The sequence below is a fragment of the Barbatula barbatula genome, assembly GCF_947034865.1.
Source record: "Barbatula barbatula genome assembly, chromosome: 13".
NCBI lineage: Eukaryota > Metazoa > Chordata > Actinopteri > Cypriniformes > Nemacheilidae > Barbatula > Barbatula barbatula.
In genome coordinates, this window is record NC_136776.1 from 20,169,861 (window position 1) to 20,186,088 (window position 16,228).

The 16,228-nt window shown below is 40.6% G+C and overlaps 1 protein-coding gene across 1 annotated transcript in view; it reads left to right on the top strand.

Annotated features, from left to right (window-relative positions):
- The window catches only part of lrp1ba (low density lipoprotein receptor-related protein 1Ba), a gene marked incomplete at its 5' end in the record, with an annotated part of 152,716 nt that overhangs the window by 47,122 nt on the left and 89,366 nt on the right, over positions 1-16,228 (top strand). The window contains 12 exons of the mRNA XM_079471794.1: positions 101-337; positions 745-925; positions 2,613-2,832; positions 2,945-3,134; positions 5,446-5,574; positions 6,061-6,201; positions 6,768-6,893; positions 9,978-10,094; positions 11,850-11,930; positions 12,594-12,758; positions 13,311-13,493; positions 15,092-15,292. Of these exons, the coding sequence (XP_079327920.1) occupies positions 101-337; positions 745-925; positions 2,613-2,832; positions 2,945-3,134; positions 5,446-5,574; positions 6,061-6,201; positions 6,768-6,893; positions 9,978-10,094; positions 11,850-11,930; positions 12,594-12,758; positions 13,311-13,493; positions 15,092-15,292 (1,971 nt within the window). The remainder of the gene's footprint in view (positions 1-100; positions 338-744; positions 926-2,612; positions 2,833-2,944; positions 3,135-5,445; positions 5,575-6,060; positions 6,202-6,767; positions 6,894-9,977; positions 10,095-11,849; positions 11,931-12,593; positions 12,759-13,310; positions 13,494-15,091; positions 15,293-16,228) is intronic.

Below are 16,228 nucleotides of genomic sequence, written 5' to 3' on the forward strand. Positions count from 1 at the left end.
GCTAATTATGTCAATTAATTAAGCTCTGACAGTATTGTAGTGGAAGGCTTATTACGTTACGCCGCTGCGTTTGTTTACTCGCTTAATCGTGTCTTCGCAGAGCCGAAGAACGAGCTGTTCCTGTTTTATGGAAAAGGACGACCCGGGGTTATACGAGGTCTGGATATGAATATCAAGTCTGGCGACGAGCCCCTGATTCAGATCGAGGGGCTGGTGAGCCCCCGCGCGCTGGACTTTCACGCAGAGAGCGGCTACGTCTACTTCGCCGACACCACGAGCTTCCTGATCGGACGTCAGAAAGTCGACGGGACGGGTCGGGAAACGATCCTGAAAGATGGTATGTGATCTTTGGCATTTTTGCAGGAGAACATTATGTACCTTGCACTTCATGAGTTTATCGTTCTTATAGATTTCTCGAGTCCTACTGGCGTTTTATTGCATAAATCGCTCTTACATTTTCTCAAACGAATTCATCTTTGGTCAGGCTTGGTAATGAATCATCCGTACGGTGCGGCAAAATCAGGCCACCTGTACTCCACGGCGTCTCCTGCCGTTGTTTTCCAAATGGGAAGTTATTTATCATACGTTTTGTGCTATTCAGTCGTCGGGGAAGCTCGTCGGTCGATACTGCATAATTTCAGAGGGAAGAACTGGAGTAGGACAGTGATTAATCGAGCTGTCGCTGACGTTCACGAGCAGAAAGAACAACATTTTCTCGATTTATTTTCCCTCTCCGTTCTCCAGAGCTGGATAACGTGGAGGGCATCTCGGTAGACTGGATCGGTAATAACCTGTTCTGGACAAATGACGGTTATAGAAAGACCATCAACGCGGCTCGGCTGGATCGGCCCTCGCAGACCAGGAAAACCCTTTTGGAGGGAAATATGTCTCATCCGAGAGCTATTGTTGTGGATCCTCTGAATGGGTAAGCTCACGATGCCGGTCCTGCTTACAGCAGCATTTAAAGGCTTCTTCTGGGGGGATTTCAGCAGGCTTATGCCTTGAACAAAACTATGGATGGGAATTTTGGCCCTTTGGGCTTAGACATCAGAGAAGCCTGCATCATCATGAACGTATACAAAAAATACAATCATGGTATTACTATGTTAGCCAAGTCCAAAACATGTACACAACTCACACCGAGTTATTGCATATTACAAATATTTCTGAAGGATAATGCCTAAAATGTGATAATACCATAGGACCTTGATGATATTGAAATGTTTTTATAACTGTACCAAAGAAATTCCTATGATAATACTATCCTATAGCAAATCTCAGAAAACATAGTATTACCGTGATGTCAAAAACATGGTATTACCATGTTAACATGAAGAATCATGGTAAACCCTTGGTGCCGCTTGAGAAGGAATGCAATAATATAAGTTTGGTATTACCATGATACTAGTGAAGAAAATACTATGGTAATACAATCATAGTCCAAAAACATGGTATTACCACAGTAAACATGGAAAACATGATAATACCGTGGTACCAGTTAAGAACATACTAAGGTAATACAATGATAAATGTCTAAAATATTGAGTATTACCCTGATTTTTATAAACACGTTAGTTTCTGAGGCACTCGCTACACATTTATTGTATAATATTGTTAATTCAAATATAAGTGAAGAAATAAGAGAGAGAGAGAGAGAGAGAGAGGAAGAGTATGCTGTCAAAGCAGCTAAATCGAGCATCCTTATTTGATGTCATTGCTCAGAAACGCTTAAAGGATATTTAGAAGGTCTTCTACTGTAAACCGCTGCCATGGCAGAACAGGAAAGCCTGACATAAGAGGTTTAGAAGTTTAAAGACAGGTTTCTACTTATATTTTAGTTGCGTCTGTTCGGTCTGTGCTGCTCAAAGCCTGTATATGATTCGATATTTTGAGAAATGTGTCCATACAGTGGAAGTCAATGGGGGAAAGTGTTGTTTGGTTACCAACATTCTTCAGAATATCTTCTTTTGTGTTCGGAAGAAGAAAGTCATACAGATTTGAAATGTATAAGGCGAATAAATGATCCGTTGGTGCTCTCAATTACTTATCCTGACATAATCTCCCTTAATGTCATTTTACCTCATTTATACCTTTAAGAATTCTTCTCTGTCCTTCGCTTTCTCATGTAGGCGTGTCATTTCCGTCTGTACTAACACGATAAGATGTTGGATTATGACTTTGTGTCCTGTTCGCATTTGCTTCCCATCACTCGCTCACAGCAGGTGCTGTCACTCAAAGCCCCGCTTTATGAATCATTCAACAGGTCACCGAATACGAAATGAAGGGGGAGTGTCATGTTATGTTAAGCTGTGATCAAACGTGCCAAAGGCCGTGTTACCCTGTTACGTTTATGGGTTGAAAAAAATGCAGGAGAGGTGAATCGACCTTGTAAGACTTCAATAAAAAAATGCCTTAAATCCTGATAAAAATAAATCTATGTGACTTTTTCTTCATTGAAAGAAGATATTTAGAAAAATGTCTGAGTTGTTTTGTGTCCCTACAATGGAAGTCAACGGGGGACAATGTGGTTTGCTTGCCAACTTTCTTCAAAATATCATAATTCGGGTCTATTTGAATGACTTGAAGATGGTATTTCTCATCGGGTCCCTCAGATGGATGTATTGGACAGACTGGGAGGAAGATGAGCTCATCGACAGCCGAGGACGGATCGAGAAGGCCTGGCTGGATGGAACCCACCGTCAGATCTTCGTCACGTCCAACATGCTGTGGCCCAACGGCCTCACGCTCGACCACTCGTCCAACGCCATGTACTGGTGCGACGCCTACTACGACCACATCGAGAAAATCTACCTCAACGGCAGCCACAGAACGGTTAGTAAATGAGTGAGTGAGTTCTTTCGTCCTCACACACCCTCTGTTCTTCTGCTGTTTACTCGTTTTTTTTTTTTTCGACTGGCTAACAGATGTGATCTACTTTACACAGGTGGTGTACAGCGGAAAGGAGTTGAATCACCCATTTGGGATCGCACATTACCAAAATTACGTCTTCTGGACTGATTACATGAACGCTTCGATATTCCGTCTGGATTTGTCCTCCAATGATGTGATGCTAATGCGGGCGGAAAGACCACCTCTCTTCGGGATTCAGGTGTACGATCCACAGAGCCAGAAAGGTAAATATGGATTGTCGATATTGGACCACAAAGAATACGAAAAAGCAAACAAATCAATATTAAATGAATGAAGTTGTACTTCGACTCAACCTAACCTTCTGGCGGCTCGAAAGACTTTTGGTGAGGAGACCTTACACAGAATATTTCTACAGGATTTTCCAAGTATAATAAAACAAAACTTTTATTTTTATTCTAAATTCATTTCTTTTTGAAATACGGTAAAAAAAGAAAAGCATGGAAAACTGCTATTTTACGGTTTATTTCTGGCACGGCAGCTGTGTTTCTTTCCATTTCGTGCCCGCTTTGCTTTGCGGAGAGCCTGAACGCACTTGCTTTACATTATATAGAAATGAAATATACTACACCGCATGCGTTCCCCTTTTAAAAAGCTGAATTTTATATAAGTAATGACGCAGCGGCAAGTACCTGAATTTGAATAAATTCTCTGCTTTGGATTTTCCCAGAGTTGGCTATTCAATGGTAATTTTAACCTTAAGAGTTCAAGATCCAAGCAATTTTGGACATCAGATCAAAGAACGATGGGTTGTATTTTACAACCAATTTGGAGTCATTTGGAGGCAATGTGTATGCTTTGACATTTCCAGGTTCTGGGCTTAGATTAGCCTTTTTGTTTCAATGAACTGAGCCATTATTTGTGGCTCTCCAAAGTAGTATTTTGTTCTTAACGGGGTTGTTCATTGTAATGCCATCGATAGAAATTGACGTCTTGGTTCTCGGTGGTTTTGTGTTCATACAATGGTCTCTGGGGGTCAATGTTGTCAACGTTCTCCAAAATAAAAATGTTTGTGTTCTGCAGAAGAAAGGAAGTCATACAGAGTTGTAAAGACCAGTAAATGATGAAAACATCTTAATATTTGAGTGAACTGTCCCTTTAATAGCAGTCAGACAATGGTGTGATCGGATGTGACCCATCCATTGTGGGCACAGGTGGAACGATTTATAAATCGTGGTCGTCATTGAGGTTGAACCGTGACACATGCTGCTGTTTCAGTGACATCATTATCTGGAAAACTCGGATGGAAGAACATTGTGGTCATGGGTTTGGTTCTCAAAAATCTTTTGGCTTGGATAAAAGCATACGGTAAATGCACAAATACGAATAAATCTTAAACAGCGTTCTTTCATCCCATGTTACATTTAAACAGTCGCGCTTATTAATGGGACTTCAAAGGGGAATCCTCTCATTCATCATGTTTTTGCGTTTAGGATGGGTCGAGATGATCAATGATTGTAATTCATAGTCTGATATTCTTATCAAGCAGACTTATATACAGTATATACTTGTGACGTTCTCCAGATGTCATCTACACTTTAATGACAGCCACTGAAAGCTGTGAGCACCTGGCATTGTTTTACACAGGGGGTCTGGAAAACTGCGGGAGACCACACTGCCCAGCGAAGCACTCAACACTGAGCGGCGAATAGACACGCTAACGTGACACAGTCAAGCGGAACACACTGCTGCGCTGAATACATAATGACCACCCTGAGCTTTCAGCTGAGAGGCGAAATTATGTTCTTTTTTGTTCTTCAAATCCCTAAGAAACCATATTGACAAAACATGTCAGGCTATTGTAAAAGGGCTTTGGGAGTTTTTTCAAACCTTGTTTATTTTTGCGTTTAAATCCCAGATTTTCCATTTGGTCTTCCATTTGGTTTTAGAGTCGTACTGTAAATAATGAAGAAAGGCAACTGCTTTAATGTTCAGTATTTGTCATTTTGTGAGCGTCCAGAAGCTCGGTTCGGAAATAGAGTTTGTATAGAGTTCGCGGTACATTAGCTCTCTATGACTCTATTTGTTTTTGGATGACTGGACAGCAGCGGAGATGAGGTATCATTCGCCAGGAATTGGTTTTTTATGAAACGATCAGTGCCTTCAGTTTAAACTATCGTATTCGCATCAAATGTTTATCGTACCCTTTAGGAAGAGATCAAATGAATGAGTTTTATTTTTCTCTGTAGATGCGAAAATGCATTTTCGGACAAAAGCGAGAATTGCATTCATGTTGCACATACGTTTGTATCGCATGTAAGTTGCAATGCAGTTTGCCTCTCTATCGCCATCTCTGTTTGAAACATAAACTGCAGGTTTCGTACAAGGTCTTTTTTGTCAAATGGAGTCAAACTGATATCTCCATGAGTTTGTAAATTATACATCTTTGTTATAAGCTTAACAGCATAAATCGGGCTAATACAGGGAGGACAGATTTTTTATGTTCTTGATCAATAAGTGAGCGTTCTGTAAATGGCATAAAATTGATCGTATTACCTCACTCTCGTTCTCTCTCAGGTAATAACCAGTGTTCTGCAAATCATGGTGGATGCAGCCCCTCGGCTCTGTGCCTCGCCACACCTGCGGGCTTTGTGTGCGCCTGCGCAGACGGCCAGCATCTGGAGAAAGACAACATCAGTTGCACGTGTAAGCTTCTGTCGATCTCTGAAGAAGTAGAGTTATTGTTACCTCCACGTCCAGAAGGTGTGATACTGAAACCGTGTGTGTTTGTCAAAATGATGCTACAGGGTCACAGTGGGTAGCCCCACTCACAAATGAATCCTGTTTCACAATAAAAGTATTTTTCCATTATGTCACTTAGTATATTCAGCATAAAAAAACCACACAAACTAGTCAATAGTGTTAGCGCTAAACGAAAACATGACGGCAGATCACACGTGTTTGTGTAATGCTAAATATGTCTATCGATTTCCAATTCCAGCGGGGATGTAAATATCTCAGCTCAACCCGCGGTTTGGCTCTGAGCCCCATGCGGATTTGTGTTTATGATCGTGTCTGTCTTTGAATCCATTGAAAGCATGTGTGGATTCTTTTTTAGGACGTCTTTTCATTGATGGATCGAGAAAGGATTTATACATTGTTCCCTTGACACGTATTTCTTGCTTGTTTTAGCTCCCTCAGAGGTCACTGAGACGAAACGCTGCGGTCCAGCGGAGTTCCAATGCAGAAACCAGCGTTGCATTCAGCTCTCGTGGAAGTGTGACGGCGATGATGACTGCTCGGACGGCAGCGATGAAGAGCCGCATCTATGCTGTAGGTTTAACACATAACACATAAAACATGTAATAACCTGTAAAACAAAAAAAATTACATTTTTCAAAACCTATTTATTACATATGATTTAATAAATACATTATTGTTATTATTTACTTAAACCTACTATTTATTACTTAAAATAATAATACTAATACTAATAACAATATTAATAAGTATTCCATTATTTATTATTATTATTTTCACCAATTTATTGTAAAGTATCTAAAGATACTAAAAGATACTAATACGCCACGTTATTAAAGATACTAATAATATAGTATCATTACAATATATATAAAAATATTATGTTATTTTATACATTTTAATACATACTTTTTATTATTGTTTATTATCTATATATTTATTTATTTATTTAAACCTAACTGTATGTTTTCTGCAAAGCAGATGTGCTACAATATAAATGATAAAAAGCGCTACATAAATAACCACCTTTGATGAAATCTGAACTCCCAGATTTATTAAAATAAATTTGTGTAGTCCATCTTGTCTGTTAGGAATTCAAAGTGATTTTTACGGACTAACCGAGATGTTTGTTTTGTCAGCCAATCGCAGCTGCCCAGCGGACCAATTTAAATGCCTGAACAACCGCTGCATCCCAAAGAGATGGTTGTGCGACGGAACCAACGACTGCGGAAGCAACGAAGATGAGTCCAACCGCACATGCTCAGGTGAGCTTCACCCAAGAGCCCTGTCCTACATGGAGGCCCCGTATACGCACCCAGCCATCCGGAACAACCCCACAAAACAGCCCCTCCGCTGGGAGACGCGTCACTCGCTGTAGGCTACGTTCTCTCAAAGCTAGCGCCATCAGAGAATACGTTGCTCCAAAAGGAAGACGCGTTTTGCACGACACCTCTCATATAATTTCCCGCAGGATGGCCTGCGCGTCCCCCTGGTCGAAACCGGCTATGTGCCTGATGGAACTAGGTTTGCCATCGTAATTCATCATACACTTGGTGGGATTTACATGTGGCATGCGTCCGTTATGCTCCGGTGAGCTCAGGTCCTCCGTGAGAGATTCTCGGATGGCGATTCACTCGAATTTATACCTACCGGAAGGTTTGCCACCCAGTTTGAGACAACAAATATGTGGAATGGTTTCTTACAGCTGTGATGTGTAAATATCCAGCAATGTCTTCCCCCGAGGGTTTCCATGATGTAAGGATAAACCAAGACATCAATATTGTAGTAAAGAGGTTGTGTTTAAGATGCGTTGTGTCTTCAGACCTGTGTAGTCAGAGCTTTGGACACTTGATAACAGCGGCGTAGACGATTTTCACACATTTGGCTTGAAGGCACAGGTTGATTTCATTTAGATAGGCCGGAGACAATGTTCTCCTTTGTTGGTAATGCCATTTGCTAATCTGATTTTTGCTGAAGAATTTCAAGAGAATCAATGGGAAGAGCGTTAGCGGTGTAAATAAATATTTGTGCCAGCTTGCAGTTTATAAGCACTTCCGTATTAATTTTTAAACAGTATATGTATACATATTTAGGAAATAATGCAATTATTTATAGTCAACAATCATTTTAATTCCATCTAAATGTTTCCAATTTTCTTCTTAATTATTTAAATGTACTGTATGTGTATGTTTTTATAAATGCACAGTACACGGACATATTTAAACACAAACTTTTATTCTGGATGCGATTAATCGCAAATAATTCAATATATGACAGTCCTAATTGATTTATTATTAGTATTTCTTAAAGTCTTAAACCTTGAAGATACTCGTTTAATATCTTAAATATGTTATACATATTCTCTTGGTTTGTATTTTCTTCAAATGTTTGTGTATATTGTTTAAAAAAAATGAAACCTGACGTTCTGATGGACCAACGTCGTTTACTTCATCCAAAGAGGTCTGTAGTCTTCTATCCAAAAGGAAGACGAGGAAGATTTTAGATTTAGGATGTGTTCTGAATTTATCGTTTGAGTTGTTTTTAATGTATAACTTGTCACGCAACCTGACGTTTAATAATTTATGCTTTAAAGATGAATAGAAAATGCGAATGCTGCTTTTGTTTTGTGCCTTTGTGATGACGGGCACGATTTGGATGGAAAACAACGCAGGAACACTTTTACCCTCAAATCTACTTATTGACAAGCAACCGATTTGTTCTATCAGTTGTAGTCATGAAAGACTTAACAATAGTTATCAAAATGCCATTAAAATGGCGCTGTGCCGTCGGTGCTTTCACATTATCGTTTCTTGATCATTTATATTATTCAACCTCCTTGTTAAACTTTTTAACGAATAAAAAACAAGGTCACTTGAATTTCAGAATGACATCTTGAGGGAAATAATTAATCTTGAAACCAGGGGGGGGGGGAAATTACGTTTAATTAAAAGGACGGTAATAGCAAGGCTCGCAGGCAGACGTACGGGTAAAGAAAATAAAAAGGTTTTGCATGGTTCTGCTAAGCTCAGTCAGATCATTAAGAGGCTTTTTTGGCACGCTGAAGACCCCCGGACGGTGCTCAGACTATCTCCAAGGCAACTTTCTCATTAGCAGTGCGTCAAACACCTTTGGAAACCAAACGTAATGACAAAACAGGTTTAAATGAAACCAAATGTAAACTTTAGGCATGTTAGCGAAACCCTAATGAACTTTTCTTGCCATTCATCAATCACGCCGTCAATATAAAGTCTCATAATTGATCATATTTTTGATGAATCGTTCAACAACCGAACTTGTGTGTTCTTTTACCCTTTCAGAATTCAGATCTGCACCTGTTTGGCTATATGTTCAGTTAGCCTCCTTTCAAAGCTGTGTTAAAACAACACATCCTGACCTTCAAAGGTTATTTAGACACCTGCAGCTTCCTCGCGGTCTGCAGTTCCTTACCAGCAGAACATCGGATGAAAACAACACCATGACTGACTTTCAGACGCTATAAAAAAATTGAGAAATCGAGTTCTTGGTTGTCAATCATTGATTTAAAGGTCCAGCGTGACAGAAAGGCAATATAATATACATTACTATGTCTTCAGAGGTGTATAAAGACCTTACATGACGTAGCGTTATGTTTTTATTACCTTAGAATGAGCTATTTCTATCCACACACACACCGCGGGCCCCCCTGCATGGAATTCGCCATTTTGTTTCTACGGTAGCCCTAAATGGACAAACTGCTCTACGGAGCGCGTTTTGTAAATACGTTATCTCCTACGGCAAACAAGCGTAAACGTGACAGCATCGCATGCCTGTGTCAGCCACCGTAGTGCTTTGAAAGAAGGGGCGGAGTGAGCCGTTGGTTGCCATTCGCAACCTCACCACTAGATGCCGCTAGAATCTCAACATCGCTCCGGGAACGGTACATCCCAAAATAATAGAGGCCTGAGAACACAAAAAAATAGATTTTTGTGTCGGGTTTCCAAAAAGCGCCAAAAGCCTAGTCCGTACGCAGCCATTTATACGTTTGAGTTACAGATTGAAATCTTTCTTGTCACCAAAGCTCTTACTTTTAAACTAAAGTGTTTTCATCTGCGTCTGATCGAAGGGACACTTCGTTTTTCCTCCAATAACGTCTTCCGGACTTCTACTTTTTTGTATTCACAAGTGCTTCCAATTGTGTGCAGACCATCTGCCAACCTTTTCAACAACCTTTGTGTTAGACCGTGATCAAGGCTTTTCCGGTCATTCAAGTTTAACTGTTGTTCTCCTTGCTTTGCTTGGCCTTCAAAAAAGTGAACCCTGTCTGTAATACAAGATGCAAAGGATGAGATTGTTTTATTTCCTTCGCATAGCCCAAACCTGTCAGCCGGGTCAGTTTGCCTGTCAGAACGGACGATGCATCCCTGAGAACTGGCGCTGCGACCGTGATGACGACTGCGGGGATCAATCGGATGAATCTTCATCATGTGGTGAGTCTTTCTTACACGGAGAGCTTTGAAGTTCCTCCCTCTGCATTTACATATTTTTTCTTTCATATATCATTTTGCTCGTTTTTTGGGTCTTTTATACACACTGCTTGCATTTAGAAACGCTTTCCGGCTATTTTATTCAAGCGTTTTTTACAGATCCTCGTGTTATATAAAAGCTTTCTCGACATCATCCATGTAAGATAACCTTATGATGTCTCAAGATTAAAGCAAGCCATTAAATGACCAGTTTCATCAAAGCTGATGTTTAGACTCTTTTAAGTAAACGTGTTCAACATGTTTTAAATTGATTATAGACTTATAGATTTTGGCGTTGACATCTGTTTTTTACAGTATTTAGCGATGCATGCAACAGTTCACAATTTATTTCTTTCCAGAAATATTTTCTGTTTGTGCTACAAACACAGATCTAAGCTGTGAAATGTAAGATTTTTCGAGTTCAGTGTGTTCGGAATGCCGGAGGCCAGGAACAACAATAGACGTGTATTGAGGGTCTGCAGTAGTACAACTACATCATAATGAAAAAATCTGTTTGTCTCTCTGAAGTCAATATATATCTTTGTGTGTGTGGAGGTTGCAGTTTCCTTTCACACCAGGTTGCTTTCATTTGAGCCGTTTCATATCCCAATGTGCCAATGCGGAGGTCACAACTTTGACCCTTTAGGAACATTGCTTGCACCGTGAAGTACAAACGTCCAGCAAACACTTTGTTTTCAAGTTTAACATGTTGTAGCCTATTTTATATTTAAGTAAAATAGTAATTTTCAAACTTTGTTGACTCCAACGGAACAGTTATTTTAAAGCAACCTAAACTTTGACATTTATACTGGGGCACAGCAGATTTATATCGGGCACGTGGCCCAGTGAAGTCTGATCTGGATCCAACCACGCACCCTGCATGTCGAGTTCTGCAGTGACGACCGTCTCCAAAATTGGGTGCCAGCTCCAGCATCATCTCCATGTCGGCTGAAATGGCATTGATGGCCTTTAATCATGATAACTTAAAACAAAAACGTGCCTTTAGATATCTCGATGATAAGGTTGAAACCAACTTTTAAAAGCACATTCGCCAGCCGGCGTAAACACGTTCTGATGGCTCAAGTTGTCATCGACTGTACTGCTCACTTCTCGTAAATGAGTCAAAGAGATGAAACCAGCAAATCTCCGCCTCTCTTCCACCGAGGGATGAAGGGCACGTTTGAAGCTTCCTCCTCCGTTAGTCGTCGGATCTTATTATCCTTTATTTCCTCGGGTACCGTTACAGGGCCGCTTCCATTCGCACACACGTGTGAACGCGGGCCGCGCACGGAGTAATTAAAGTTCATGCTTGGCTTCCTTAAATCAAAATCAAGCTGGCACGCAAACGCTGACTGTGAACTGCCGTTGAGAGTTGGCACGTGGCGACCTGCGATCGCTTGCTCACTTCGGGTTGGCACGTATTTTCTGTCAGCGATGTCTTCTTTTATGCGTGTTGCCACAAAGACCTTAGCTGTCGGTTTATTTAGAAGCGTAGGTTAGCGCTTCTGTCTCCAGAGAGATGAAGCAAGGAGGTGTGAAGTTCAGCAAAAACAAACGCTGTGTTTATTGTTGCGTTTCTCCTCGGTGAAGGCTGTTAGTCAAAGGTTTAATCTCAGCTTTTATTGTTATAATTACATTTCCAGCTGGCACAGAGGACAGAGTTGAGTTATGAAGCTGAGTGAGTTTCTTCACGTTTGTACTTCTCGTGTCCTTCCTTAGATTTCCCGACCTGTGAGCCACTGACCCATTTCAGCTGCACGAATGGGAAATGCATTAGTGTTAAGTGGCACTGTGATTCTGGTAAGACGATTTTAAAATGAGTATTTTAAATATTGATTCATATTTCTTTATTGATTATTACATTTATATTGTGTGTTTTATTTGAATTGTCCATGTGTTGCCTGTTCTCTTTCTTTCTTTCTTTCTTTCTTTCTTTCTTTCTTTCTTTCTGTGAAATATAATGGATTCTTGGATTCTATGGAATATCCATCCATCCATGCATACTTTTTTTTCTTCCGTTATTTCTTTCCTCCCATCCTTTATATTTTTTCTTCCTTCCTCCCATCCGTCTATAATCCATCCTTTATTTATTTCCATCCTTTCTTCTTTCTCTCTATCCATCCTTCCTTCCTTGCTTGCTTCTTTCCTTCCTAACCTTGTCTGCTTGTCCTCTCCTTTCTTTCTTTCTTTCTTTCTTTCTTTCTTTTCTCTTTTGTCTCTCTTTCCATCCATCTTTTCTTCCTTACGTTCCTTGTCCACTTGTCCTCTCCTTTCTTTCTTTCTTTCTTTCTTTCTTTCTTTCTTTCTTTTCTCTTTTCTCTTTTCTCTTTTCTCTTTTCTCTCTCTCTCTCTCTCTCTCTCTCTCTCTCTCTCTCTCTCTCTCTCTCTTTCTCTCTCTCTCTCTCGCTCTCTCGCTCTCTCGCTCTCTCGCTCTCTCGCTCTCTCTCTCCTCTCTCTCTCTAGAGGACGACTGCGGAGACGGCAGCGATGAGGTGGGATGCGTCCACGCCTGCTCGGTGGCTCAGTTTCAGTGTTCCAGTGGGAAGTGCATCCCTGAGCACTGGATGTGTGACGGGGACAATGACTGCGGTGACCTCAGCGACGAAAACGCCACCTGCTCAAGAACAGGTGTGTGTCACCCACACAAACAGAGCTTTGACAAAACGCTCACAAAACTGGTGTCTTCCGCCTTCAAAATACAAAAACAAGTTTTGTCACCACAAACACTGTTGAAAGGTGCTAGCAGCTCCAAGGTCAAGGCGGGTTAGATACCCCGGGAATGCATGCATTTATACATATACAGTATAGCTTATGTAGGCTTCTTAAAGGGACAGTTCACCCAAAAGGAAAAATACATTTATTCACCCTTTCTTATGTAAAAACAAAAACTATATTTTGAGAAATGTCTCATTGGTTTTGTGTCCATACAATGGAAGTCAATGGGGTCCAATTTTGTTCAGTTACCAACGTTCTTCAAAATATCTTGCAGAGAAAAGTAAGTCATACAGGTTTGAAATGACGGGAAGGAGGGTAAATAAAGATTAAGGAGGAACTAAAAAGGCGGGTTACAAAACCCAAACTGACCAGTAAAAACCAGCCTGGACCAGTACGATGGTGGTGTTGGTGTTGGTGTTTTCAGCAGGAAACTTGTTCACCAACGAGACTCTTTCCCTCAACCAGCGCTATCAACAGCAACCGACTGTGCCGACATAGAGTTCCGCTGCCGTGGCGACCGTACCTGCGTTCCCGAAATCTGGCGCTGCGACGGTGACAAGGACTGCGAGGACGGCAGCGATGAGTTCGCCTGCGAGGGAGCCAAACGGATGTGTGACCACAATGCCAAGTTTACCTGCAAAGTCTCAGGTAGAAGCAATATCCATTACATAATCATATTATGGAAGAATGGAAGTGACTAATGTCTTTTTTGGGCGATGGGCGCTAAATAAATATTATACTTAATCGATTGGTTTTAGCCTTGGGTGACTTCATGATTATGCACTCCTTCCAATTACATTGCATCACCGCTATTTTACGAAAAACCAGACAGTCACGTGGAAAGCCATCTCCAAAATGGAGCTGATTATTGCTTTGCTTCCTCCGGGCTGAATTCATAATGTTTAAAATGGATCGTTTTGGAGAGATTTCTCAAACTGGCCGTGAATGACTTCGACACAATGTGTTCTGATTGAGGCCAACTGTGAATAGTTTATTACCCCGGTGAGCTGGGCTCAGGTAGAGAGGAGAGTATCTCATATGTGTGTTTGTGGGCAAATGTGTGTGTGCGGAATCGATCCGTGAAGCCGAGCGGTAAGATCTTGAAAGTTAAGGGTTGGAAAGTGGAACAAACAAACGGGTGACTGGTGTTTTTCCTAGGTCAGTGAGAAAGTCTGCTTGAATAGTGAGATAGTTCAACGATTTGTTTTGTGAAATACTGCACACAACCAATATTAAACGTACGGTCTATCTCTTAACTATTTTCTATTTCTATTAAACTGAAAATAAATAAATTGTGACCAACGTATATTGTTATTTACTGTTTTCTAGATAAAATATGATATATCATGTAAATAAAGTAAATTGTAATATAATGTAAATTGTAAAATAATATCTTTACCATTGATATAGTAAAGATTGACGTCATAGTGTTGACATAAAACTTTGACGCTCTTGATCTTCTGACTTCAGCAATTTATTCCACCGCGGGTCGTTAAAAAACATACTTCTCAATGTCGATTTCAACTCAGCTGTCCAATCCCATTGGAGGAGGGGCGGGACAAATACCACACCGACCAACCGTCACTTATCATAGCGCTCAAAGATGGGTTTAAAAAAACTACTTTGGAAAAAGCTTTGTTGGATGCACTGCCTTAATGTTAAAAATTCATATCTCATGTTAGTTTGGAAAAATATTGTTAACAACAACAGACGCACTGCGTGTCATCGTAACATAAGTGTTGACATTTAATTTCATTCATTTGTAAGTCTTCATCTTTAAAGCTCGCAGTTTCTCCCACGTTACTGCTATAGGGGGTTCTTTCGAGCGCCTGACTGAAATTTAGACTTGAAGAGTCTTGATTCATTTCTTCTTCACAAAACAGAAAAAAGAAGCACATTGAGTGTGCACCTCATTACCGCTAATGATATGGCGTACCGCAAGGACCAAAAAGCGCTTGAAAACTATGCGCAACCCTGTGGGAAATTATAAGCTCTGAAATAACAGCTTGGGAGAATGAAGGCGATTTCAAATCCAAAAATTACAGTCAAAAGCAGAAGGTTTTGTAGAACAACCACAGAGAGAGTTGAGCATTTTGATCATGTTTACAAAGAAATAGTTTTAGTTGCGTAGCATTTTTATGTTTGTATTTTTACAGTTCTTTGTTTATATTATAAGACACCCAATGCATAATGTTATGTCAAGTGTTTTTTGGATTTTTATAATTGTGTTCTTGTATGGGCTGCAGGGAAATGCATCAGTAAAGACTGGGTGTGCGACGGAGACATCGACTGCGAGGACCAATCGGATGAGGAGGGATGCGAGGTGTCCGTCTGTAAGCCTCCAAAGTTTCCGTGCGCCAACGACACGTCCGTATGTCTCTCGCCAGAGCGGATCTGTAACGGTTGGAGAGACTGTGTGGACAATTCAGACGAAGGGCCGTACTGTGGTGAGTCCCAAAGGGGGGGTATGACTTCAGTATCAACTTGTTTTTCGGTTCTGGAACAACATCCTGATCAGTTTTTTGTGGTGCGGTAAACATTCACAATTGATGTTTTTAGGTTTTGATGTCCTACTAAAACCATGACTAACAGAGTTGATGATTTTAAGTTGTATCCATATGCCTGTTACCTAAATAGAAAATATATGCCTGTGAAAATAGCTTTTACCAAAATGGCCCTTGAGCGGACTGACTTTGGCTGACTTTAAGGTCTCGAGCAACAATCTTATCAACCAGGCGTATCCCTCGGGTTTATGGGTAGGTTATTCCTTGATAGAAATATTTTTCAAGGACTGTTAAAGGATGTCGATCCGGGAACGCGTCCCATTTGCCGATCTGTCACAAAATGTTGCGTGCGATACGAACCTGGCACAGAAGGCGTGCTTATCCAAACTTTGAAGGTTTGAATTTACATATGTCCAAATGGCACGTTTTGTTCTTCAGACCATATGCTCATGAATTTCGAGATTCATTCCGTTCTCCCGATTGTGTCCTATGCGTTTCTTATCTAAAGCTTTTTAGCACCCAGGAGAAACAGATGGACAGATTTCGATAATGGGAGACCTGGAGGGCGAGACATGGAGCGAAAGAGAGGATGGCTAATCTTATCTCGGTCCGGAGAGCATAAGCCAAACTGAAGGCTTATTATGGGATGGGGATCGTCTTGAATTTCAGCACCTCTCAACCAGAGAGACCTATTTAGCCTTAAATTTAAAGAGACAATTTACCTGAAAACTATTTAAAGGGAGAGCTCACCCAAAAATGAAAAATTATCATTTATTTATGACTTTTTTTCTTATGAAAAACACAAAATATATTTAAAAGAATGTTGGTTACCAAACAACATTGACACCCACTGACTCCATTTTCTGGACCAATGAGAGA